Raw genomic sequence first — 27,366 nt, 5'->3', positions numbered from 1 at the left:
GGGGGAGCCAGTTCTCCTGGAGGGGCCAGGATTCCACCTGGGCCTTGTCACCTAGACCCACCTGTGGCAAAAGGCCTTGCCCAGCCCAGCCATTGGGGAGCTTGGCAAGGGAAGCAGTGGGGATGTTCAGAGAGAGGACGTTTCCTGACAGCCTGCCTCTCCAGGCTCCGGCCCCTACCTGTGACCTACGCCTACCTGTGACGCTGCTACTGGAGAAGGGACTCCTGCATCAGATGGACAGCGGGACCGAGGATTTCTGGGGGCCTCACCAGCCTGAGCTGGTTCCCAAATTCTGAGAATTGTGGAAAGGAAGAGCCAGAGTATGCCTCCTCCCAAGCCTGGGAAGTGTAGGGGATTGAGGGCTTCGTTCCCACCCCAGCAAGACCACAGCCCCTCCTCTTGGCCATCCCCAGCAGTTTTATGGTCCATTTTACAGCCACTGTAATGGCCCAGGTCAAAAGCTTCAGGGAGCTGTATTCTGGGAATTATGCAAACGAGGAGCAGGCCCAGGGCCAAAGTATGGATTTTATCATTAAACCTGGGCAGGCCATGTCGTTAGTGCAGTAAAATCCACGTCATGACCACAGGTCTCAATATAAAATTATAGGGAACACGGCGGGGGAGGGAAAGCTGGGGACATAGCTGTGCTGTCACCTGCCACACTAACCTGAGAAGATGGGGGTAGCATGGAGGCCGTAGGCTATGGGACCCCTCTGCTGATCCCTGTTAATGCTATTCCAGAATGTGGAGCCCAAGAAGAGAGCCCATTGTCCTGAAAGGGAAACTGAACTCCATGTTCAGAAACGCAGAATATTCCCATGGCAGCAAAGCAAATGAAATGAAATTAAGTGTATAGGAATGTTGATGCCTGGCCCCCAGGCTTGGCAAAAGGAATCTAGGCTCCAGGGAGCCCTAAGGATCAGACTTAGTGTCCCAGACCAAAACCCCTGATGTTTCCACCTGAGCTTGGACCCCATGTCCTGGATCCTCCTTGCTCCAGCCTCCTCATCTTTTCCTATCCCAGTGATCTGTCCCAAGAACCTGTCAGCTCCCTTGTGTGGCCTCCTGCCTCCTGCCCCCGCTCAGATTTTACCAATCTTCTGTCAGCCACTCCTGCCTTCCCCTAGTTCCCCTCATTGCTCCAGCCTCCCTTACAGCTCTGACCTACACTGACTAGAGTCTCTGACAGTCTTTTTTCATTTTCCCCTAATTTGTGACTTCCTAGAGGCTGGGAATGTGTTCTTACTTATCTCTAAGATCTGGTTTTCCCTAGAATAATACCTGACTTATGATTGTTTTATAAACATTTGCTGAATGAATAAATAAATGAAGGCATCAGATCAAGAGGTTCCTGCCTAGTTGTGAGCCTCAGTTTCCCCATCTGTAGAATAAGAGTAATGGCCTGGAGAAGTCCTAGAATTTGATTCTCCTCTGGGATGAAACGAGGGGCAAAGCTGAAACTGGAATCCTCTCTTCCACCTCCCAGGGCCGCACCCACTTCTTTTACTCAAAGCTGCATTCCAGCTCTTCCTTGAACATCTGAGGCACAGCCACCAAGGCACTGTCAGGAGAACTTCCTCCCCTCTTAGGAGCCCTAGCCACACAGGCTGGAGCCACAGATGATTTTTTTTTTTTTTTTTTTTGGACAATCTGCTGCTCTTTGTTCACCTTCTTTCTCTTCCTCTTTTTCTCTCTCTTGCTTCAATATTGAACATCTAGTCTATGCCAGGCTTGCAATAAATTGTCTATAAACATACAGATGGATAAGAAATGGTCCTCCCCACAAGGAATTCACAGTTTATTCATTAACTTATTCACTTGCTCCCATTCCCTGCCTAGTACACTTCTAAGATGCAACTTAAATTTCACTCTTTTGACTAAGCCTCCTCTTTTTACCATACCCCCCCCCAAAAAAAAACCCAGAATGAATTGCTCCTTCGAACCCTCAGATGATTCAATCTTGGGGTGCAGAGGAGCCTGCTGTGTGTCAAAGGGAGGTGGGTTCTTGTGCTCAGTCTGAGCTAGGAGCTTCCTTGGGTATAGGGCTGCCAGATTTAGAAAATGAAAATATAGGATATCCAGGGAGATTTGATTTTAGAAAGACAAGGAACAATTTTGTGTAAATATGTCTTGTGCAATATTTAGGACATACTTATACTAGAAATATTCATGCTTATCTGGAACCAAATTTCACTGGGTACCCTGTGTTTAATCTGGCATCCCTACTCAAGTAATCATCTTGGCCATTGCTGGCATGGGCTTCATCTCTGTGAAAGCTGACTTTGACTCTCTCCAGGCACCCAGGAAAAGAAAAAGCAAGGAAGAGGATCTGGTCTCAAGCCCAGACTTTCTACAGTCAGAGCATCCATGGAAAGCTAAGGGCATGTCTAGATAAGTAGGGCTCTTCAACCCCATGCCTATAAGCAGAGGCTGGTGGAGCCTGCACAAGAGAAGGGAAGGGGTTTAGGCATCCAACGGGATAAACTAGGCAACCAGCTTGCTCCTTCTTAGCATGGCTTGTTCTGTTATCATCAGTGACAGTGGAAATAGAGTTCAGGCACCCATCTGACCCCAGTGTGCACACATATTAGAGATGCACAATTGAAAGGGTAGTGTGGAAGGAGAGAACTTAGAATCAATGAGACTCACAAGGAGTCAATGAGACTATCCAAGGTAGACTTGAATGGGGAAAACACAGATTCGAGGAATGTTGAAGAAGCAGAATGGACAGGGCTTGGTAGGTAAATGAGTGAGGAGTTTAGGGGAGTAAGGCAGGGGAAGGGGCACACAGTGAGCCTGAAGTTACTGGCCTAGGTGACTGGGTGAAAGAAGGTATCAACAGAGGTGCCACTGAAAGAGGAGCAGGTATGGAAGGGATGAAAAAGTTGAAGAACTCAATTTTGAATTGTTGAATTTCAGATTCTTATAAGACACGCAGGCATTGACGCCCATTAGACATTTGGATACAGGAGTCTGGAGGGATCCAGAGTAGTAAAACTGAGTCTGCAGTCAGTAAGACATGGGTGGGAGTTACGGCCATAGAATGAACATGATCATCCAGCACACAGAATGAGAACAGGGGCTGAGAACAGAAGCTTGGGAAAGGGGAGAAAAGGAAAGACTGCGATCCTGGAGGTAATGTAGTCCACGTTGGCCCTTCCCCCTCACTCACCTGCAATGGACTTGAGGACAGGAACCAGACCTGATTCCACATTAGGACCCCACCACTCCGCACAGTACCTGGCTCAGTGTAAGCATGAGAGGATGTTTGCTGAATGACTCCTGCACTAAAGCCCCTTTCCCCCTCCCTTGCCTTCCTGCTCCAAATCTGAAGAATGTAAAAGCAAGAAAGGAGAGAGACAGGGGGCGGGGGCACTCAATCTTCTGGGTGATGCTGTGATTAAATACATGTGAAATGGAGTGGTCAAGGTTTGGGTGCACAGAGCACTGACTGTTTCCCAGTACATTTCCAAGAGGGGCAGCAGGCTGAGGAGGCCCCATTTATGGCCATAACCTCTGCAGCTTGAACCAGTGATGCTCTTGGGCTCTCAGCTTCTCAGGCTCACCTCTTCTACAAGTCAAGAACCTGAGTGGGCAGCAGCTGGCTTGCAATGGAGACCAGCCCTGCTCACGTTGTGTTCTTTCCTCACCAGGTAAGAAGAAAGCAGCAGCGTTGTTTGACAGCCAGGCTCCAATCTGCCCCATCTGCCAAGTCCTGCTGAGGCCCAGTGAGTTGCAGGAACACATGGAACAGGAACTGGAGCAGCTGGCCCAACTGCCCGCCAGGTAAGCCATCAACTCGGAGCCTGCCGGCTGGCGATCCCACTAAGGCTCCTAGCCACCAGGTCTCAGTATTACACCAGCCTCTCAAGAGAAGCCAGGATCCTCCTGCCATTCCCCACCACTTTCACCCCTTAGACCCTCCAGCTGAATGGTGCTGCCTTTCTCTTCTTCCTGTATTTTGTAAGATGAGAGTGACCCCTCAGGTGCCAGCTGCATAAGAACATAATGGGAACTAGCCAGGGGATGCCTGCTATAGGCCCCGCACTGTCATGTGAGGCCTCAGAGTAGGATAAAAGAAAATGGTGGGCCTGGCAGCCCCATCAGAAGTCCAGCCTGCTCCTGCCAGCCAGTGCCTTCTCTACTACCTTCTCAGGGGCTGAAAGGTGACGACCTTGACCCCACCCAGCTGATCCCCATTCCCCCATTCCCTGCCTGAAGAACTGTGCTGAGCCTCCTCAGGGACCTTAGGAAGCAGCCAGGTGACCAAGAGAAACAAAGGAGAGGTCTGACAAATCTCAGTAGCATAAAGCAACCACTTCATTATGCTCACGCAGTCTGGGATGAGACACTTAGGCACAGAGGGCCTGGTTGCATCTGCTCCAGATGTCAGGGGACTCAGCTGGGAAGACACAGGGGCTGGGAACTGGAACCATCCAGAGACTTCCTTCACTCAAGCACCTGGTGCTTGATGCTGGCTCTCAGCTGGGACCTCAGATGGAGCTAGGGCCAAAGTACCTGCAAAAACTTTTCCATGTGATCTGGGCTTCCTCATAGCTTGGTAGCCTTAGGGTAGTTAAGCTTCATACATAGCAGATTGAGGCTTCAAAAACAAATGTGCCAACCCACAAGATGGGAGCCTGATCACCTTTTTTCTTTGGTTTTGGTTTTGGTTTTTTTCGGGTACCAGGAATCGAACTCACAACCTTGCACTTGCCAGGCAGGCGCTGTGCCCCTGAGCTAAATCCCCAGCCCTTCTGATCACCTTTTGTAACCTAACCTCAGAAGTCATTTAATGTCACTTCCACTGTATACTCTATGAATCAAGGGAGTAATAATCCACCCAGATTCAAGGAGAGGGGAATGCAGACCTCTTTTGATGGGAGGAATGTTGAGGTCCATATGGTAAACAATCACATGGGCTAAAAGAGATGGCTGCAGCTACCTTTGGGAACTACAGTCTGCCACAGTAAACGGCCTGCCCCCCACTCCAGGCCTACCCCAACTCAGTTCAAGTCATCAGACCTGAATGACTTCTCAGCTAACCCCCTGCCAGGGTGCAGGGATCTGAAATGGCTCCATCCAGGAAGTTCACACCACAAGAATACAGAAGGCCGGAATATAAACTCCCAGGAATAGAAGCTGCTCAGGGGCTGAAAGGTGATGACCTTGACCCCACCCAGCTGATCCCCATTCCCCCATTCCCTGTCCCTGCCTGAAGAACTGTGCTGAGCCTCCTCAAGGACCTTAGGAAGCAGGTCCTTGAGGGAGAGCTGGAGCTCTGGAGGTGTCTAGAGGGCCCCAAACACAGCACAGAGCAGAGAAGACTTCCTGATAAATGAATCTTAAAGGAAAAAGTACTTGTCATATATTGCAGTGTTAGCAAAACACCCTAAAACCTCATGGTTTAAACCAATAAACATTTATTATCTCAGTTTCCGTGGGTCACCAATCCCAGGTCAGCCTAGCTGGGTGGTTGCAGGTAGTTGTGGCTCCTGGTTCAGAGTCTCTCATGAGAGTGTAATCAAGATGTCAGTGAAGAGTGCAATCACCTGAAGGTCTGCCTGGGACTGCAGCATGTTTCCAAAATGGGTCCCTTCATATGGCCCTTGGCAGGAGACCTCAGTTCTTCTACATGTGGGTTCCTCCAAGGGCTACTTGAGCTTCCCTCTAACATGGCAGCTGACCTCCCTCAAGCATGTAATCTGAGAGAGACTAAGGAGGAAGCCACAGTGCGTTTTCCTAGTGTAGGAAGCCATACACTATTGCTTTGCCTATACCCTATGCTATTCATTAGAAATACGTCATCAAGTCTAGCCTCCTCTCTCTTGAAGGGAGGAGAATCAAGCTCTGTAAGCTTTGCCTCTTGAACAAGAGGAGTAGCAAAAGAATTTGTAGGCATACCTTAAAATTCCAACAAAAGACTTTATTAACGGTAACTAATAAGCCTTATTAAACACTATGTGCCAAGTATTTTACACTGTTAATTTATTTAATTGTCATTACATCCCTCTAAGGTAGATGGTACAGTTACATGTTAATTGATGATGGAGATACATTCTGAGAAATTCATCCTTAGGCAATTTTGTCAAATAAACACCATACAGCGTTCTTACACAAACTAGGATGCCAGCTAAGCATGGTGGCACACACCTGTAATCCCAGCACTCAGGAGGCTAGGCAGGAGGATCTGGAGTTTGAGGTCAGCCTGGACTATATAATGAGTTCAAGTCCAGCCTAGACTGCATAATAAGACATTGTCTAAAAATAAAAAACGGTAAGATGGCTACAATGTCATTAGGCAATATAATCATATGGAACTATTGTCATATATGTTGTCCACCGTTGCCAAAAACATTGTTATGTGGCACATGACTGTGATGATTACCCCCGTTTCACAGATGAGGAAACAGCCATGGAAGAGTTAAGTAACACTGTAACACTGCAGCGTGTAAGTGCTAACAATAAGATTTAAACTCAAGCAGTTTGACGCCAGAGCCTATCCTCTTAATCCCTGCACGTACACACGGGGCACTGACCAGCCAGGAGCAGAGTGAAAGAAACATCGGCAGCTGAGTGCCACACCTTGCCTGTCTAGGAGTTCTGTGTAACTTGCTCCCAACAGAGGACTTCTCAAGGGGAACAGAAAACAGAGGCAGAGGTGGAGACCTGCAGTTTTGTACTAGCCGTGTGCCCTGAGGGCCCTGAGGGCCCGATCCTCTGCCTCCTTGGTGGGGTCCCACACTTGCCTTGCCCAGGGTACCCTACCACCCTCAGCCTGCCTCGTCCAGCTCCACCCACTACCAGCACAATCCCTCCTCCTTGATCTTGGAGCACGCTCTCCTCCACACCGCTCCCGCCCAGCGCCCCGCCCTCTCCCTGCCGTCCGGCAGTCGCGTCCAGTGGTCCCCGCACCCCCTGCGCCCTCACGCCCCGCACGCGCACGCCTTGCGCCCGGCACGCCCCCACCCCGGGTGTCTGACAGCCGGACGGCGGGATCTGCACAGCAAGTGAAATCCCGTCAGATCGATACAGCCGAAGCTGGCGGCGACGGGTCGATGGTTTTATCTGTCTGGGCCCCCGCGCCCCGGCTGACAGCGCCCGGCCGGCAAAGGCGTTCAAGGGCAGCCGCGCCCACCCACTGCAGGCCGGACTGCCCTGTGATTTATCTGGATTTTTAATTGGAAAAAATTTGCGAATTAATTGATTTCAGGAACTTGCCAATTAACATTGTAATTGGGTGCGTGATAAATTCCCGAGGAGCGCCGCTCCCTGGGGCTGGCGGGGGTGGGGGGTCGGCATTGGTGCCCTCGCACCCTCTCCACCCACCCCCACCCTCCACCCCCGCTGGCTTCAGGGCAGCGGGAGGCAGGCAGAGGAGGCTGGGGACAGAGGAGGCTCAGGGCTTCTTAGATACGCCCCTCTTTTCTCCTCCCGCCATCAGAATCCTGAACAAAAGGGGGCTTGGGACTGGCCATTTTACAGATGGGGAAACTGAGTCCCACGGAAGGGCAGAAGCCAAATGTGGGCATCCCCCATCCGTGGCCTCCTCCCTCGCTCTCCCAATCCTCCCCTCTGTGTTTGCCTCCTAGGCTCCTCCTCACCCTGCTCCCCTCCCTTGTCTGGCCTTGTGGGCTCCTCCCCTCCTCTCTTACAACCCTTGGCCTTCTGTGCCCTGCCCCCCATCCTCAGCCAGGCCCTCCTGAACCTGGGAGGTGGCCCAGAGTGCCCTCCCTTACCTGCTGCCTCCCTCCTGCCGTTCTGCCTGAGGAGCTTTCTGGGTGGGCCTGTTCTGCAGGCCCCACCCCACCCCAACAAGCTGTTATCTGAGACAGCCCAAAGGCTCACAGAGAAGCAGGGGTCTTCCAGCCCAAGCTAGGGAGCTTGATTTTCACAGACACAGGTGTGCACAGCCCCCTCCCCACTACACACACACACACACACACACACACACACGCACACACGGATGCACTTACACATGCACCCTGAAAGCTGCCTTCCCCCCATGCATGTTCCCGCAGGTACACCGCCACCCAGGCCCCCACAGGAAGAGAGCCGGGAGCTCCCCGGGCACAGCACCCACAGCTTTCAAAGCTTCACCTCTGAGGTCAGAGACTGTGCCCACAAACCTCTCCCTGTCTTTCTCCTCATTGCTTCCCACCAGGGCTCCCTGAGATGTCAGGACCTAGCCAGCAAGAACAGAAAGGGCAAAGTGAGGTCAAGGACAGTCTGTGGAGGGCCTTACATGCTGGAGGGGATGCTAGAGAGCAGTCATGAGCCAAGATGACAAGAAACGAACACCACCAGAGCAAGCTGAGCTATAGGAGAATGGCTTGGAGGCCAGGCAGAGTGCAAACCAGGAGCAGAGACAGCGCAGGGTCCCAGGACAGGGCCAATGGCAGGCAGGATGCAGAAGCGGGAATGATGAGAGAGACCTGGGGAAAAGGAAGCCAGAGGAGTTGGCTGGAATACCTCTCCCTGACTCAGATGATCTGGAGAGTGGAGGTGGCAGAGAGGCAAGTGCTGAAGGCAAGAGGGCATCGGGCAGGGCTCTGGGCAAGAGCTGAGCCAAGACATCTCTAGGATGGCGAGGGGTGGGGACTGGATATGCACAAAGAGACAAGTAGGGACACAGATAGGGGCCGAAGATGGAAGGGCAAGTGGCAGGCGATGGCCCCAGACCTCTCTGTGGCCCTCAGACTGGAATTTCCATCCAGAAAGAAGAAAGAGCCTTGCACATAGAGAATTTGTACAGCACTGAAAGTGGGGCCTAGTTTGCTGGGGCTTGAGCTGAGGTCCCCTCCGAGAGGCTTCCAGAGCCACTGAGAGAGCCGGCTTCTAGGCTGGGAAGCCAGTTCTCTGGGCAGTGCTTTAAAAGGGCTGAATGAAGCCAACGGGAGGCTGGGTGACTCTAGAGGAGAGGCGGGGTAGGGAGATGGCAGTGCCCCTACCCCCACTTAAGCCTTATTTAAGGCCGGCCTCGGTGTTTGGTTGGGTAATGAACTAGATAAACAATTCCCCAAATAGATTAAAACGAAGTGTAACTTACAAAGGCGGCTGGTAATGATGGTTTATTCCCCGGCAGTGCACCATTTCTTTATTTCCAAGGATAATTCAGTGTAAATCACCTTAATTAAAAGTGTCAGCCCAGCCCATGAATATTGTACTTAGGAACGCGTTTCCTGGGTCCCAGTTATAATTTAAAACCCATGGATCACTAGGCAGCGAGTGACTGAGCAAGGGAGGAAATCATTGAGGGCAGGCTGTGGAAACAGGGAGGGACAGAAGGCAGAGCTGATGGGCTGGGTGGGAGCCAGGCTGCGGGCAGGACAGCTGGGCTCAGACCTCCCTGCTCCAAGCAGCCTCTCACCAAGCTCTTCTCTGGAAGAGAAGTCTCTGGAGGACCAAGGCAACTTGGAGGTTGGTGAAGGAAGTGTAGGGAGGGGCCCTGGCTCAGAGCAAGGGAATGAGTCTGATGCTGTACTCTTTTCGTGCAAAGAAAGGGAAGAATGTTGCTAGAAAAAGATCTAGATGATGGGCTTTGCCAAGTGAGAGGCTGCACCACCTGACCCTGAAGGGCCTCATTCTATTCAGCAGCCCAGGAGAGTGAAGCCCACGGTCCGTAAAACCCTCCCTAAAGTCACAGAAAAGGAAGAGAAAAAAGAGAACAGTTCTGCCCTGGAGCCTAAGCCCTGTGAGACCAAGCAGGCAATTAAAAATCAGCACCCTGAGCTAGGTGTGTGTGGTGTTGTGCACCCATAGTCCCAACTACTTGGAAAGCTGATGCAGGAGGATCATTCAAGTCTGGGAGGTCAAGACCACCCAGGGCAATATAGTGAGACTATATCTATATATCTCTCTAACACTTTGGACTTGTTTAGATCCAAACTCATATCCCAGACCCTCCACAGGCTGTGGGAATACAAAGATGTTCTTAACCTGTTAGTTTTGTAAAATTTTTGTGATGATTCCGTAAGATAATGCATACAAACTCTGTGTCTATCATATATAGTGGGTACAACAATGATCATTTGTTCCTTTTTTTTTTCTTCTATTCTCGCCTGATCTAACTAGATAGTACATCCCACTCCAGAGCAGGGCCTGGTGAGAACAGTGTATACAATAGCAGTCTCATTTTTTTTCTGAATCCCACTTTATTGAGCACCACAAGGAGCTGGCTCTGCACAGAAGCAGCAGTGAGAATAGGTGCCTCATTTTGTAGGTGGAATGGTGACAGAATAATAGCAGTCACGAACCAACCAGTGGCTCCTCCAGATCAGCTCAGTTTCCCCCCTGTATCCTCAGTGCATCCATCAGGGAAGGGCAAGGACCATTTATGAACAAAATGTAATCAAACAGAACCTCTTCTGGCTGTCCCTCCTACTCTGTGATGTCCCTGTTGTGTGATTACACTGGGAAACAGCTCTATTTTCACCCTCAGACCTGACCTCACCCTGCTGCTGGACCTAGTAGCCTCTGCAATGTGATGTATGTGTGTTTGTGTGTGTGCCAGTGACTCCACCTGTGGGTGCATTTGTAGCCGGGTGTGTACTGGTGCCTATATCTATTCCCATGTTTATGTGGACTTGTGTGCAGGGGTAGCTCTTCATGCAGTCTGTGTAGCTGTTATGAATTTGTCTTTATGGCCATGTGTCTGGGAATATGACCCTGTGGCCCTGTGCATCTGTATGCGTGTCTGAGTCTCTGGGCGTGACTGGATGTATGCGTGCCTGTTGGCAAAATTATAGTCTGTGGATATGTTTCTGCCTTTAGACCAGGGCTTCTCAGCCTTTGCACTATTGATGTTTTTGGGTCAGATAAGTCTGTGTTGTGAGAGAGGGGCTGTCTAAGACTCTAGGATGCTTAATATCTTTCACCCACTAGATGCGAGTAGCAGCCCCCCTCTCCTGCCCCAGTTTCAACAATTGAAAATATCTTTGGGGGAGGGGTATAGCCCAGTGGTGGAGTGTTTGCCTAGCACAAGTGAGATTCTGAATTTGAGCCCATCACCACAAAAAAATAGATATATAGATATTGCCAATTTCCCTGGGTGAGTAAACACACACACACAATTCTGTCTTGGCTACTTTTCTCTCGTTGCTGAGACAAAATACCTGACACCCAAATTAAGGAAGGAAAGGTTTATTTAGCTCACATTTTGTGGAGGTTTCAGTCCATACCTGGCTGGCTCCAAGGCAGAGTGGCACATGGCAGAAGGCAACCGTTCATGGCAGCAGAAGACAGCAAAAGCAGCAAAAGCAAAAGGGAGGAGTGGCGGCAAGCAGCCTCTTGCACTCCCTTACTTATGTAAACTATCTGCCCCAGGCCGGGTGTAGCACTCACACTCATAGTCCCAGCATTGGATAATGGATCAATCAAAAACTCCAGAAGCCTGCCCCATGACTGCACGAGGCTTTGTGGGGACAACCAGATACAAACCATCACACACACACACACATACACACACTGCCAACATGAGGACAAATCGTCCTATGCTTTTGCCTAGGAAAAGCATAGGTGTGCTTTTGGGTGTGCCTATGTCTGGCCCTATGGGTGCATGAGGATACCTGCAAGTGTTCCCTGTGAATACACCTTGTAAATCTGTATGTGCCCCATATATTCTACCTTGGATGTGTGCACATCTGTGTCTTTTGTGCATTCTGTGGTACACTCCACACATATACTTCGTTTGTGTGCCTGTGTGGGAAAATATGCTGCATCTACTTCCACGCATATCCAGCACCTCTGTGTGCATGTATCTGTGTGTGTGTGTGTGTGTGTGTGTGTGTGTGTCTACATGCACAAATGTGTGAGCACAGGTGCAGCAAGCATAGTGGAGGCAGCAGGCAGGGAGGGACAGGAACAGGGATATTAATGTTTCTGAAGTGGATCTGATTTGATACGTCTTGTTCCATTGTCAGCATCTGTTTAGCGGGGATTTGTAATACTTTGTGGCTCTGGATCACTCATGCTTAGCGCGGGATGTGGCCTTGCATACCAATTTTGTTATTAAACACAGTCCTTGCCTCCCCCACAGCCCATCCATCACCTCCCACCCCGGACCCCCGCCTGCTCTGCGCTGCCCACCATATTTCAGGGCCCAGCTCCCGCCCGCCTGCCGCGCCCGATGCTGGAGGGCCTAGGACTGACAAATTGAATCAGGGGGAGATCATTCCTGGCCTAACACAGTTTGCAGCGTGTTGGAGGGAGAACTGACAAGAGCCATGTCAGCCCCATCACCCCAATCCCATAGGAGCTAAGAGCAGGCTGGGGACTGGGGTGAGAGCAGGGAGCCTCTAGGACAGGCACAATCATCAGGGCTGATCCCAGGAGTGAGGTAAAGTCTCCTTCCCCAGACCCATAGGTAGCATCTATATCCCCCTGCCCATGGCCAGCATGGCCCTTGGCCCCTGACAGAGGCTGAGCTAGGCTCGGCTACTGGACCAGATGAACGGGGTGGAGGTCTGTGAGCTGGCTGGGCTAGGTTGGGCTAGGCTGGCTATGCCTTCTCCTTGGGGTCTTCTTGCTACTCTCCTCTTGCATGCCCCGAGCAGCAGGTGGAATGGTCACCCTGTTCTCTTCTTTCTTGGCAGCAAGAATTCTCTTCTGAAGGATGTCATGGCTCCAGGCACCCCCAAGGTAGGTAGTCAATTATATTTTTCCTCCTGCCCATCCTAACCTAGACTTGGTTTCTCCTGAAAAAAAAACAAAAACAAAAAAAAAACACTTCCTGGATTCCCAACTGTCTCCAGGGCTTGAACATCAGCCTGAGGCCTAGGGCTGCCCTGTGTGTTTGTATATGTGTATCTGTGCATGTGTGCATGTGTGTGGTCTGTGTGTGAGTGTGGCTATATGGTCATCTGACTTCCTCCCCTTCAAGCTAGAATAGGGGTCAAGGTGAAGAGCAGCTCGGGAATGTGGGCAACCCAGACCCTAAGGCTGGGGAAACTCAGGAGGAAGGTAAACTACAGCACATGAAAAAATAAATAGAAATTCAGGAGCTGGAGATACAGCTCAGTGACACAGTGCCTGCCTGGCAAGCATGAGGTCATGAGTTTGATTCCCACCACAAAAAGAAAAAGAAATTCAGTCAAGCCAGACAGTTCAAGGCCTCAGAAGACAGGAGAGAGAGAGAAAAAGAGGGAGAGAGGGAGGGCAGACACTACTAGAGAAAAATTGAAAGCATCAGATGAAAGCAAAGGTGAACAGCAAGTATCTGGCACAAAGGAGGGGTCGGAGAGACCCTAGCACAATGACATAATTTATACCAAGAACTCCCATACTTGCCGCAGAGGTTGATGGTGCTACTTCCTCAAAGGTGATGCCTTTGAGGACATAGAGACCTACAGAGGAAGACTTAACCCTTACTCCCTGAGTATCCCCTGCCCTCCTCATGCCTGCTTACAAGCTCTCACAGCAACCCCCTAGTGTATGTTATGGGGAGTGAGGAGGAGGTATTGAAGCTTGGGAAATAAAGTCAGTGAGGAAGAGTACAGGGGGAGATGAGGGCAAACCCCCAAACAAGAATCTCAGGGACTCCTGCATTTATAGTCAAGATAAGGTTGTGGAGGCCAGGAAGGACAGAGAAGGGATAGTCTGTAAATTAGGGGGGCTACAGAAGAGCATGGTATTTCAAAAGCTAAGGAAAAAAGTTTTGAACTATATGGAGTAGTCAGCAATCCAACAGGGCAAGGCTGGTGAGGGGACCCACTGTACTTGGAAGGCTAAAAGTCACTGGTGACTTCCGAGAGGATGGTTTTGGAAAAGGAGCCATCATGACAGGTATCATTTCTACAGGGTTGACCCAGCTACCATGCAGGCCTTTAAGAGGGGCAGACTAGCCAGGCATGGTGACACACACCTGTAATCCCAGCACTCTGTGACGCTCAGGCAGATGAATTACAAGTTCAAGCCCAGCCTGGATAAGTTGGTGACTTAGTGAGACCCTGTTTCAAAAGTAAATAAATAAATAGCTGGTGATATGGCTCAGTGCAAAGGCCCTGAGTTCAATCCCAGTACTGAGGGGAAGGCAAAGGTGGAGGTGGACTTCGCACTTTCTTTCAAGAAGTTGTTCAGCTATACCTAACTGGAAGAGGAGGAAGGAAAACCTGGCCCAGTCTTGGATTGCAGCAGGTCTGGTCAAGGAGGCAAAGGCTTCCCGGTCCTAAAGAGGAAAGGTAGGCAAGCCAGGCCTCTTAGAGTTAGAAGTAAGGAACCACACTGCTGAGTTTGGCCCAGCCTATAGTATTTAAGGGTGAGGTGCAGGAAGGTCATGACCAAGCTTCCAGGCTAGTGACGTCTGACACCTAGCGGGCCTGAGGACTTGGACACCACAGAAGCCTGTATTGTGAGGACACAGTCTTCCTCCACACCTAGCTCCCACATGCGTAGTCCCACACAAACAGCCAGATCCCAGGGCACACCCAGGAAGTCTTAAACCTGAGCACATCCCTGCACCCACAGATACAGGCACAGTGATCACCAGAGGCTACTCACCTCACATACATGCTCACACCCTGAGCTGAATAGTTTCTGGCCTACCCTTGGCCTTGACCTAGGCTTGAGGGAAGCGGGTCATGGGGGAAGAATAGGAGCTAGAAGATTGAAGCAAGAGAGGAAGAGGACAGGGAGAGGGAGAGAGGGAGGAGGAGAGGGCAAGGGGGCCTTAGACAAGATTGATGGCCTCGTTGCCATTAAGAAAAAAATTAGCCGGTGGCGGCTATCATATTAAAGGGTGAAGAAGCCGTGAATTATTTTCTTAAAGATCTTATCGCTTACAATGATAATTTTACCTTCCAAAAGGCCACTTTTAATGAGGCGAAGAGCCAGGCAAAAAGTCATGATTTAATGCCGGGATTTTTTTTTCAAAACACATTTTACTGCTTTTTGGTCCATGTTTAAAAAGCGCCAGTGACCTTTTTTTATTCTGCTTGCCCCAGGTGTAATGCTGAGGCCTCTCAGGGCTTCTAACCTAGAGAGAATGACAGAGAGAGAGAGAGACAGAAAGGTGGGGGGAGACATAGGAGGAAGTGAGGGAGAGGGAGAGAGAGGGGGATCAAAAAGAGAACTTGACCAAACAAGCATGAGCTTTCTCATGGTCAGGGGGTCCCACATCGTTTCCCCTCCTCAGCATCCTCCTTGGGACCAGAGCAGGACACTGCCTGAGAACACCTTTCTGGTCCTGGGCTGAGTCACCCCCCAGGTGTCCTGCTGGGCTACAGAGGGAGCTTCCAGTTACAGGAAATCCCACCCTAGGCCCTTTGCAGCCTCGTGTCTCCTCCAGCCCCTGGGCCAGGCTGTGGGCAAGGCAGAGAGCCCAGCCAGCCAGGCCAGCATCTGCCCCTCTCCTTCCCTGGCCCTCACTGAGGATGTGCAGCCTGCCCACTGCATGCGGGTCACATCCTAAGGCTCAGTTAGAGATGAAGGATAAATGGCTGCTCCATCTTTCCCAAATTGCTTTCTTTGGGCTGTCACTGGCGATTTGGCATGGTTTTCTAGGCTGGGGAGGACTCCTAGGGAATTGTGTGCAGGCTGGAGAAGGTTGGGGGAGGAAGTATGGATTGTTTTCAGGTCTCCAGGCCCCTAGTTTGCAGCTGAACAGGCCTTGGCAAGAGCTGGCTCTCAGGCCGAATGTGCCACATGGTATTTAGAACTGTGGTGCTCACATACAATTTAAAGCAGACAGTTTATTAATCTAAACTGCAGGCGTATGTAGAAGAGGTTGTGCAGGATTGACACGAGAGGATTAGTTTTGTTGGGGTTTTTGCTAGGGTCATCGCCACAGCATGGGGATAAATGGACCCAGCGTACATCCCTAGCTCCACACAGGAAATTCATACATACTATTTAATTTACTGTCTCCACTGTGGGGCTGCCATCAGCCTGTATTAGGGCAGGTGGGGTGGCAGGTATGTGGCTTTTCCCCCAACCCTTCAAGGGGGTCCTAGAGTGTCTGTTCTCTAAAAGAATGAAGCATGTATAGTTGAACCCACTGGAACCCACTTAGGCAAAGCAAGTGTGGAGGAGGCTTTGACTCTACCCAGCCCTAAAATCAGCCATCCTTTCCCACATGTCTTGCCTCACACGCCTTCAGGGTTTCTAGACTGCCCTTCTGTCCCTCTGCCTTACTCCCAAAGCTCCACAGGACTGGGGACTCACGGGCACTGACCATGGGTGTTATGGAGTCTGAGGCCTCGTGTCTTTTTTCTTCTTCCAGTCTCTCCTATTGTCTGCTTCCATCAAGAGGGAAGGAGAGTCTCCCACAGCGTCACCACACTCATCTGCCACCGATGACCTGCACCACTCAGACAGATACCAGGTGAGGAGGGGGTGGCAGGTAACCAGAAATGAGTTCACTGAGGAGGGGCTTCAACGGCACTCAGGCATGCCAACTCCACCCTCCTCTTTGGGCCCTGGGAGGGAGTGCATTTGATTTCCTCTGTGTCTTTGTAGGGTCCCTATGTGAACTCAGAAGGCCCAGGTATACAGAATGGGCCTTAAGTAGATAGATATTACGGAGAGGCGCCAAAGACCCCTAGGCTCACTGAGCTCTGAGCACCTCTGAAGCATGCATCCATCCTCCCATGAGATTCTGTTTTATGAAGACCCAAGACATAGCGCAGAATCACTGAAGAATTCAGACTTTGAAAGCAGGATCCCTTGAGCAAATAACCATTCAATCCTGCCAAACCCTGGTGTTAGGCCCAGATAGAGAAAGAGGCAGACATTGCCTGTGGGTATCTTGGGCAAACAGGAAGGGACTAATCATACAGTACTAAAACAGAGAGCACTAAGGGGGCCTAAGGGTTACAGCTGAGCTAGACATGAACCTTCTTTGTGGTAGGAAGGAGAAGGCAATCCTCCTCTCCCGGGGAGCTTTTATCTGAAGAGAGGTAGAGTCTGGCCTTTGAGATCCCCATCAGATGTTAAGAAAACAAGGCCCTGCTCCAAGGAACATTTGTCTAAATGGCAACAGGGCTTCCCAGGGAGCCTGATGTGAAAAGGGAAAAACAGCCCTGGTCTGATATGAAAAGGCAGAACAGCAGGGACCAATAAGCTAGGGTAGACAGCCAGGGACTCTGCTGGCACACACAAGGCCTTGCTTGGAACTAGAGAAAGGTGTCCGCTCAGATACCCTTTCCTCCCAGCTGTCACAGCCCGTCACAGGGTGCAGAGCTCAGACAGGGGAATGCCAAGGGCAGGCTGAACACCAGCCTCCGCTGGCATCTCCTTGATGGATGCCTTTGTATGAGACTCAAACTACACTGCCCAAAGTGCCAGTCTTGGAGAGGGATTCCTGCTATCGTGGACTAGGTTTTAAGAGTGACAGCCCAGTTAGTGGGAGACATCTCCCTGATCCAGACAACCCTGATTCCAGGTAGAGAAATGACCTAATTCTAATGAATTCTGGTCTCAGGCAGACAAAGCTCTGTCCTGGACAGTTCCGCTCCAAGGACAGGCAGAGTCCTGCCTACAGAGGCCCCTCCTCCTACTCCACTCACAGCATCAGCCTAGCTGTGTGCTCAGCTAGGAAAACAGAAACTACCCAGCAAAGCTTGCCTATTCTCCTAGACCTCCCATCCCTATCCCAAAAATTTTGGTGTTTCTTTTATTGTCTACAATATATGAGGAAAGCATAGGGCTTATGTAAGAGGCTTTCCTGAAAGTATATACATATGACCATGTGTGCACACACACACACACACACACACACATACATTCACACACATTGTACAAATAGCTAACTTTGAGAGATGAGGAAGCCTCTAGAGGTCCAGGTGCCCCCCAGAGTCCTTTGCAGCCCAAGTGAAGACCCAAACCCTGTTCTGGACTCTAAGAACACTTCTTATAGGACAAATCAGATTGATTTCCTATAATATAAAGTTCAAGTTCCTTTGCATGGTACAAAGGGCTTCTGTGGGTTAGATGTAACCTATATTTCCACCTTCCATTCCTGATGCTGCTCTCCTTGAATCCCATGATCTAAGCTCACTAAATTAACACTATCCACTCCCTGAATGTGTCCTTCTTGCCTCCTTATCGTTACATGAGCTGCTGCTTCTAACAGTATTATTTCACCCCACTGCATCAAATCTCTATTTACCTTTCAACATCCCCAATGCCATCTCCTCTAAGAAGCCTTTTTTGATTAGCTCTCTCTTCTCATGATCCTTGTGTGGCCCTGTGATTGCCCCATCACCTTATATCACGATCACTTGTTTAGGTATGTTTCTGTTTCGTATCCCAAAACTTGCTGGCTTAACACAAGTTATCATTTCTTATGATTCTGCGGGTTGACTGGGCATTTCTTCACTTGATGCAGCTCATTCCTCTAAGGCATAGCTGGGCTAGAAAGTCCCACTGTTCTCTCCACATGTCTGGGAGGTTGGCCCCGGTTCTTTTCCATATGGCCTCTCAACTCCTTTGCTTAGCAGTCACCCAGAAGTGTCCCACCAAGACAGTGAAAATCAAAACTGCAGGGTTTCTTGAGATTAAAAGCTGTAACTCATGCAGCATGACTTCCACCACTTTTTATTGGGCAAAGCAAGTCACAAAAGTAGCCCTTAATCAAGGGATGAAGAAATGCAGCTCTTAAGAACAGAAGCAAAGAATTGTGGCCACATTTAATCTATCACAATGAATCTGACTCTTCATTGGACTTGGAGTTCCTCCAAGGCAAAGACCTTGTCCTATCCTTCCCTTACTCAAACGTTTATCTAGTACTACTCATGCTTAGCCCAGTGTCCTTGCCTTCAAGGGGCTAGACTGGCAAACAGAGACTTACAGCATAGCATTTGACGTGCTATGACAAGCTCATAAAGATGCTTCATAAAATGTGGAAGGAAAGGGAACTCACAGCACGCTTCACATAAGAAGTAATGAAGTATACCTACTTCGCATAAGAAGTAAACAGGGTTTCAGAGGAGGAATAGGAGTTCACTTGAATAACAAGGAAGAAAGGTACTTTCACATAAAGGCAATACTATGTGCAAAGGACATAGAGGTGTAATACAGGATGGTGCATTTGGAGACCTGCTGGCAGCTCAGTTTTGTTGGAAAGGAGGCTACTCACTGAATTAATGCCAACCCTCCCTGGATGTGCTGTAAGAAAAGGGGGTTGGTGGGAGGTGAAGTTGGAAAGCAACCTAGGCACTAAATAGGTATCTAGCACTTTACACAAAGCCTGCCTAGTAGCAGTTGTGTGGTTGTGTTGGACTTAACTGTTAATCTAGGCGTTAAAAGCAGAGGATATTGATTTCTGGTTTGGATTTCCATTTACTGTACTTAGCCCCTGCTGAATGCCTACCATTACCTCACTTTGCCCTCATGCCAGCTGCACAAGCTAGGACTTACTGACCCTTATTTCTTACTCAGGGGATAAGCCTAGAGAAGAGGCATGACTTTACCTATGTATGTATTTTGAGAGACTGGGTCTAGCTGTGTAACCCGGGATGGCCTCAATCTTACAATCCTCCTGCCTCAGCCTCCCGAGCGCTGGGATAACAGGCATGTGCCACTATGCCTGGCTATAATTTATGTTTTTTAGAAAAGTCACTCCAAGCTGGCTGTGGTGTCACACAATTGTAATCCCAGCACTTGGGAGGCTGAGGCAGGAGAACTGCAGTGACTTCAAAACTAGCGTAGGCTACAAAGTGAGTCAAGGTCAGCCTGAACTGCATAGCAAAACCCTGGCTCAAAAAGACTACAGAAATAATTAATTAAATAAATAAAATAAAATAACAAATTATGAAAAAGAGTCAAAATTTGAACTTGAGTCTGTCAGGCTCTGAATCCTAGATTCTTTCTGTGTTAGCTTTCCATTAGTATAACAAATATCTGAGACAATCGATTCATAAAGAGAAATGATTTATCTTGGTTCACAGTTTTAGAGATATCAGTCTATGATTGGTTGGCACATGTGGCAGCACATCATGGCAGGAACACAGTGGAACAAAATCACTCACTTCATGCCCAGAAAGCAAAAAAGAAAAGAAGAGACTGGAATCCCGGTCTCTTTGAGGCCACACCTGCTCCCCATGACCTGGAGACCTCCCACAAGGCCCCACCTTTTAAAGGTTCTGCCACCTCTCAAGAGCACCAAGCTGGGGACTGAGACTTTAACACATGGGCTTTTGAGGAATATTCAAGAACTAAACTATAGCACTTTCCCAGCCCTGCACTGGCTCAGGAATTCCCTCATGAGGTCCTTCTCCCCTACTGGTACCTCCTTCACGTTAGACCCTGTGTTGGGTGACTGGATAGAGACAACCTCTCATGTAGAAGGGACAGATATGTAAACAGTGAAAATACACGTGATCAGAGGGACACCAAAGAACTGTGAAAACAGTTCAGGAGGTAACAAACCCAACCGTGGAGGTGAAAAAAAAATGAAACCTTGTCAGAGTTCTGAAGATAAACAACAGTTACCTCAGCAAGGGACACTGGAGTGCTGAGCAAGGAGGGCTAAAAGAGCTGCAGGTAGCTCTGCAAAGCTGAGTGTGACGAGGAGTGTGTGAAGGGAGGGAGTTGGTGTGGTAAGAGTCTAGAGAAGCAAACAGGGCAGGGCACGGCAGGGCTTTACTGGTCACCATGCAGGTCTTCTACATGGAAAACCATTGAAGGATTTAAAGGGGATGCCAGGTTAATTTTGCACAAAAGAAGTACCCTGTGTGAAATGTGAAGGATGGGTTGCAGGGAGAGAAACTGGAGACCAAAAGATGAGCTGGGAGGCAGCTGCAAATTGAGAGCTAATATGACTATACACCAGAGGGCCGGGGCTATAGCTCAGTGGCACAAGCACCTACCTGCCCGGCAAGGTCCTGAGTTCGATTCCTAGTACCAAAAAAAAAAAAATTATGCACCAGAGCAGTTACCAATGCGGATAGTCACTGAAGCATCACTCAGGGGTGTCTTGTCTATGCTAAGTGCCATAGTGGGCTCTGGGTTCACCCGAGTGACTCTCACATGGCCCCAGCCTGGTGGTATACAAGCTATGTAGACCTGTAAGTACTCTTATGGGAGGGAAAGCATGCTTTAGTCAGACCTGAAAGGAGGATGCCTAGAAGATACACAAGAGGGTGGAGGTAAGAAAATTTAAGAGGTCTTTAAAGGTAGAGTCTACAGAGCTAAAGGATTGATTGTGAGGAATCACGGAGAAAAGAGAGGTCAAGGGCCACTCTCAAGTGTGTGAGCTCAGTAGATGTCAGCATCCCCTTACGAACTCAGAACCCAGGCCTTAAAGATGTGCAATGCCTGTGGGAGCTCCAGACAACGTCCAGCAGACAGTGAAATTTTGGAAGTCCTCTAACAACAGGACTGCGATGGGCTGGGAGTTCAAAGTAGGACGGCCCGCGGACGACAGTATACGGTGGGCCTCCTTCCAGCCACGGAGCACCTCGGAGCCTCTGGCCTGGGGCGTCCGCGCTGGAGGCGGGGCCCGCAAACCGGCGCTGGGGCGGAAGAAGCCCAGCAATGGGAGGCGGCGGGAGGCGGGGTGAACGACCTCCCGGTAGCTAAATCAGGGGCGGGTAGGATTTAGGGGCGGTGGGAGGGACCCTGGGGATGGCCCCAAATGGTTGCTCTTGGAGTGCAAGCGGCAGTTTCCCGGTCCCGTCCGGCGCCCCCCACCCATTCGTGAACTTTCACCTCCAGCGCGCGCCGGCGGTAGGTCATGTGATCAGGCCCAACATGGCCGCCGCCGCTGCTGGGAGCTGAGGTGCCGCCGCCGCCGGGCAGCCGGGAGGAATCCGCTCGCATCGTCGCCCTTGCTGGCCGGGCCGCCACGGGGCCCGGAGCACCGGAGGCTGGGGCTGGGACGGCACCGCGCGGCGGCCACGGGGTCCCGTTAGAGCAGCCCCGGCGGCTATGCCGAGGGCCCGGAGCGGCCGGCGGAGCAGGGAGGCCGGCGGGAGGGAGGAAGTAGGTTTGTTTACGGGCTGTTGGGGGCGGGGCAGGCCTGGACGAGGGTCGAGAGCTGGGGCGGGGGTCGAGGCTCCCGGCAGTGCCTGACATTCTGCTCTCTTTTTTTGTATCTGCCCGGGATCTCCTTCCAGACCTTCCTGCGAGTGCGAGCCAACCGACAGACCCGACTGAATGGTGAGTGCTGCCCGGCCCCTCCCTCCGCTCCACCTCCGGCCTCCTCCCCGCCGCACTGCCCGCTGCTCCTGGCTGGTCTGGGTCTGTGCTACTTTGGGCCCCCCTGGCTTCGCAGTCACAGTGCCTGAATATGTGCAAATCAAGGCTGCCGCCCTCAGTTTCCCCGTCTGTCTAATGGAGGTTATGGTTCCCACTTCATGCCCAATCCTCTCTCTAAAGCCCCTGGAGAACCCTGAGGGGCAATAAATGCCGGAGAAAGAGGAACACGCTACACAATTCCACTCGGAGTTCAGCTTTGAATTTGCAAACTACTGGGACCTCACTATACAAGCCGGCAGGGCGCTGAGAATGTTTTTCTTCCAGTTTTTAATCAGTGCCCAGTAGTGTGAATACAGCCTCTCTGCTGAGACTTGACAATACAGTGAGATCTGGAGTTCCCACGGCAACAGGAACTAACTCGTCCCAGGGCTCTTTGAGTTATCAGTCGGCCCACATTTCACAAAGGTGATCAGCGTGGGCTCGACAGCTCTTAGAGGCCTTCTCTGAAAGCCGACCGTGCATTACTACCTGGCGCCCCCCTTTTGGATTCAAACCTCTGGAGCATTCCTGTTTGCTCAACACAATTGAATGATCCTTGCTTTTTGTGCAGACTGGGGTGTGGTGTATGTGGGGGTTGGCAGTAAAGGGCTTGGGGTCTCTGGGCCCGCTGGTGAGTGAGTGAGGCGATGGACATTCAAGAGTCGCCATCTCTTCCCATTGGTCACCACTACCAGCTTCAGCTCCAGCCTAGAAAAGAGCATTCATCATGGGTTGGCACCGTGTTAAGCACCATTATCATGACACCTTTGAGAGGAAAATGCTACACACATTTTGTAAATAAGGAAAGAGGCTTTCAGAGGCAAAAGTGCTTTGTTCAGAATCACACAGCTAGGATGTAGGTGAGCGGTGATTGAACTGGTTTGTTTACCTCCAGAACCTGTGGTTCTTGCTACTTCCTTGGCAAATGCTTTGACCTTTCCATCTCAGTAGTAGTCTTGGGCAGAAAACAAAACTCTTTACCACAGTGTAATAAGTTTAGTTCAGAGTTTCAAAGATGAGTGGCTAGGAAGAAAACCTAACCTACATTGCTTACCTGAGAATTTCAAGATGAAGCCCAGGCGGTTGGGGTAGCTTTGTGTGGTTACAACAAAGTATCTGTTGGTCTAGGTGTCCTGGGCGGGAGAGCATCCATTATGATGCTGTTTAGCAACTCAGATTCAGTTCTTTATTCAGTCACCCAAGAACCTTCATTGTTAGCCCTTTCTTACCCAGGGATGCATTCCCTCAGGTTGTAGGCAGGATAGGTGAGGACCCCTGGCACACTATTGGCACACTATTCCATACTAGGCTTCCAGAACTCTCAGGGGCCCCTGCTCAATGCCTTTCCAATGTCTTATATCCCTTCTCCGTCTTAGCCCTGGCTCTAGAGTGTCAGAGCGGCCTGAGCATCCGATTCCAAGGGTTAGGTCAGCCAAAGCAAAGCTCTTTGGATCTTAGTGCACAAAGTCAGAGGGGCCCTAGAACAGTCATATCTCTCTAGTGGAAACATAGGATGTTGAAGAGGTGGACTTGGCCATAGACCAGGATTTCCCACACTTCATGCTCAATTCTGGTGGGCTGGTGACTTTCCCTTTGTTTTGGGGCATTCTGGGGCTACTCTCTTCTAGAGTTGGAGAGGCTCCCTGCCTCATACCCTCAACAGGCAGGAATTGGAGACCTGAACACACCCTGAGATCAGTCTTGTTGATGCTGCTTAGTCAGGAGATTCTTGGGACAAGAAAATATTCTGGCCTAGGGAGTCAGGCCTGTTTTCCTATCTTGCCACTTGTTAGCAACTTGAACAAGGGCCTTGATGGCTTTAGGCTTTGGGTTTCTTTGTCGATTAAAATGGGGAAATGCAACCTTAGTTTCAGGATATAAGTGTAAACAACCCTGCTTGTGTAAGGTACCTGGCTCTGAGCTAGACCTAGAGTACATGCTCTAAATTGTAACATATCACCTGTCATCTGTGTTGTCCTTTGCTACCTTCATGAGTGTCCCATCAAGTTCAGCACCCTGCAGTGGAAAACCCTTATTTCAGTAGGCTCCCTTCTCCCTCCCCATTTAACTGGTCCCAGAGTGGACATCTCTGATCCTGCTGTTGTATCCTGAGTGGAACTGGAGGGAACACAGTCCCTTGTTTTGACCCTTTCCTGCTTCAGTGACAGGAGGGCTGCGGAGAGGGATTAGTGAGCTAATTAGAAATGATTGCATCTCTCAGCATTAATTAGCAGTGCTGTGGGCTTGCAGTGTGCACTTTGGAACTGAGCCCCCTGCGGGACGGCATGGCAGGCAGCCCTCTCCCTTGGGCCTGCCCACCCCTTTGCACTGATTAGAAGTGATGGAACAGGTTTGGGTGGGCACAGTAAGGGCTGCCCTCTCCAGGTGCCCTGGACCTTCTGAGCTAGCCATGCAAGGGCTGACCCAGACCTCTTGATCCTTTATGACTGGACCTCAGTCTCCTTGCCTGTAAGATGGGACCAGTGGGCATCAGAGAAGTTCCTCCTGGCTAATTCTAGGTAGGATGTTAGGGATCCTCAGGCTGTTGGCCCTAGAGCAGTTTTAATTGATGAATCCCCCTGGGAAGGATGTTGCGGAGAAAGGTCTGGAATTACAAAAGAGCCTGTGGTCTTGGCCCTTGAGAAGATACCTAGCAACATGGAGCATCTTTGCCTGTTGGGCTCATTGAGCACTGCAGATAGGTATGGGTTGAGCTTGAGCCAACTGTGGCCAGAGAATGGACACTTCCATAGCCCAGCACTGGTCTCCTCTCCAGGTGCTCTTGGCAAGACTCAGACCCCAAAGAGCAGGAGGCTCAGCAAAACGAGGGCCAGAACAGGCACTGAACGAAAGGACTGGTGGCTGGCGGCTGGCAGCATGTCAGGCTGTGTCTGCTCCACTGGGACCGTGAGCTTTGGTGCCAGTCTGCTTATTCTGTGCTTTATTTTCGGTCTCCCATGCAGCTCGGATTGGGAAAATGAAACGGAGGAAGCAAGATGAAGGGCAGGTATGTCCCCTGTGCAACCGCCCCCTGGCAGGATCGGAACAGGCGATGAGTAGGCATGTGGAGCATTGCCTTTCTAAGGTAGAGGGGCCATTGCCACCTATCTTCCTTCCCCCCTCTTCCCGTGACGGCGGCTGCTGACTGTCCCCAAATCTGTGGGCTCTTGGGATCTCCATGTGGTCTCAGCAGCTTCTCTGTTCTTTGCTTTCTTCCTTTGCTTTAACTCTCGCTCACTACCCCCTTGGGCTCCAGTGGTAAATTATTGGGAAGAGTCCCAGGTCTTTGACCTCTGGATTTCTTTTACAACAGAGGAACCCTAGAGCTGGGGCCCCATCTACCATGTTGCAACAGGAGCTAGGGCTTGTGCCCTCCCTCCTTGCAGGCTCTGGGGAGCAGTAGGGATGGCCCAGGCCCTGCATGATCCTGCTCTGCTCTTCACAGAGGGAAGGCTCCTGCATGGCTGAGGAGGATGCCGTGGACATCGAGCATGAGAACAGCAATCGCTTTGAGGAGTATGAGTGGTGTGGGCAGAAGCGGATACGGGCCACCACTCTCCTGGAAGGTGGCTTCCGAGGTACAAGCAGCCAACATATAAGCAGTAACAGTCTGATAGTCAGGGCCGGTGGCTGGTCATCCGTGCTACATGGGAACTGCTGCTGGTTGGGCTCCTTTGTGACCAGGCTGCCTGCCTGTGATGCGCATATTAAATGGATGTGTTTGGGTGGGGAAATGGAATTGTGAAGCGCAAGCTAGGAGTGACGAGGGGGCTCTCAGCCTCGGGTGATGCATTGAAGGTGACAGCCAAGCTGCGTTAGCACCTGCATAAAATATTAAAGGGACGGTTATGCATTTATCACTCCATCCCTCTTAAGGCTGATAAATGAGAATCCAGCAACCTGCTGTACACCTCCAGCGCTGGAGGCCCTGAGGGCTTCCAGGCAAACACATTGGATTTTCCTCCTCCTCCTCAACCCTGTGTCAGTGAAATCAGTTACAGAGGAGAGAGTGAGTTATGGCAAAATTTGACCTCCCATGAGCTTCATTGGTGAATCTAATTTTAACTCTGATCCCATCCCTTCTCCCTGGGCACCCTCTGCCCTGAAGCAAGAAGGACCTGGGCCCAGCTGCTCCTTGCTTCCCCTGGGCTCCCCCCAGTTGCTGCTGAGCATTGTGCCGGACCCTGTGCCCTCCCAGCTGCTTGAAGGGACATGGCTTGGCCCCTCCACCCTGTCCGATAGCAGAATTGGCTGGATGCCCAAGTTTAGTGTCCTCTTGTCAAACACCCCTGCCATGGCAGAGGAAAGGGGAGCCGTCTGCCTCCTGGCCTTCAGCTCTTCCCTCATCAGCACAAGCACAGCTGGCACCACAGCTTGCGGTCATTAAGGGAGCCAGTCTGCTTCCCGTCTGTCTCCCGTTCCTAGGCAACACCCTTGGGAGTACCACTGCATATGGTCCCCGGGGAATCTCACAGCAGCTGGGAAGAAGGTCTTGTCTCCTAGGGGCCATGCTGCCGAGGCTTATGCTGAGGAGTAGGCTTCATGGTGCCATGCAGTGTAGCCTGGCCATGGGAAGGGGCTGAGAGCCCAGGTGGGGTGTTATGTCTTTAGGCTTCTCACATTACCCATATGTCTGAAGACAAGCCAGAACATAAATAAGGAGGGTTAAGCCACACTGTCTCCCTGAGCCTGAGCTGCACAGTGTCAGTTTCCTTTGCTCTCTGGTCCTGTGCAGGGTCTGTACCATATCTGGGACCCCAGAAGAATGAACAGAGCCCATGAGCCCAGGAATTGGGCACACAGGCGTGTGGTGGCGTGCTGCTCTGGATTAGTGCTGATGGCAGCTACAGCTATTCACATCGTTCGTTGCTGTGGCAACTTTTCAGTCAGGTTTCTTGCCATAGAACCAGACCTGATGGTTTCTGAGGACCAGACAGGACTTGAGGTGTTGAAGTTGCACAGGGCCTGCAGATTTGGCAGTCTCTCTCCCCACACTGGGATGTACTTTCGGAGCAGTATGAGGGCTCTCAGGCCCTGGGCGGGTGTCAGTTTTCCCTGAGTGTTTACACTGCGAAGTTGTTTCTTTCATGAATTCCTGAGGAGAGTTCAAAGGGGGCTTTTCTTTGAGCGATCTGGAGAGCGAGAATGAGAGTGAGACTTGAAGAGGGAACGGCCAGAGGTGCCTTTATCTGC

The 27,366-nt window shown here is 50.7% G+C and overlaps 1 protein-coding gene across 8 annotated transcripts in view; it reads left to right on the top strand.

The window, feature by feature from the left end:
* Nucleotides 1-27,366, top strand: part of Rnf220 (ring finger protein 220) — a 215,439-nt gene that overhangs the window by 174,631 nt on the left and 13,442 nt on the right. For 3 of the 8 annotated variants that reach the window (XM_013521650.1, XM_013521648.1, XM_013521649.1), the window contains exons 2-7: nucleotides 3,654-3,786; nucleotides 12,594-12,639; nucleotides 16,217-16,318; nucleotides 22,053-22,095; nucleotides 25,137-25,258; nucleotides 25,619-25,751. In XM_013521650.1, coding sequence (XP_013377104.1) covers nucleotides 3,654-3,786; nucleotides 12,594-12,639; nucleotides 16,217-16,318; nucleotides 22,053-22,095; nucleotides 25,137-25,258; nucleotides 25,619-25,751 — 579 coding nt within the window. Of the gene's footprint in view, nucleotides 1-3,653; nucleotides 3,787-12,593; nucleotides 12,640-16,216; nucleotides 16,319-21,669; nucleotides 21,919-22,052; nucleotides 22,096-25,136; nucleotides 25,259-25,618; nucleotides 25,752-27,366 lie in introns of those variants that run through there. The other 5 variants (XM_013521651.1, XM_013521652.1, XM_013521653.1 and 2 more) reach the window with 3 other exon arrangements.

The sequence above is a fragment of the Chinchilla lanigera genome, unplaced genomic scaffold, assembly GCF_000276665.1.
Source record: "Chinchilla lanigera isolate Chin_1 unplaced genomic scaffold, ChiLan1.0 scaffold00063, whole genome shotgun sequence".
NCBI lineage: Eukaryota > Metazoa > Chordata > Mammalia > Rodentia > Chinchillidae > Chinchilla > Chinchilla lanigera.
The sequence above is the reverse complement of the archived record's forward strand: the minus strand, read 5'-3'. Positions and strand labels throughout refer to the sequence as shown.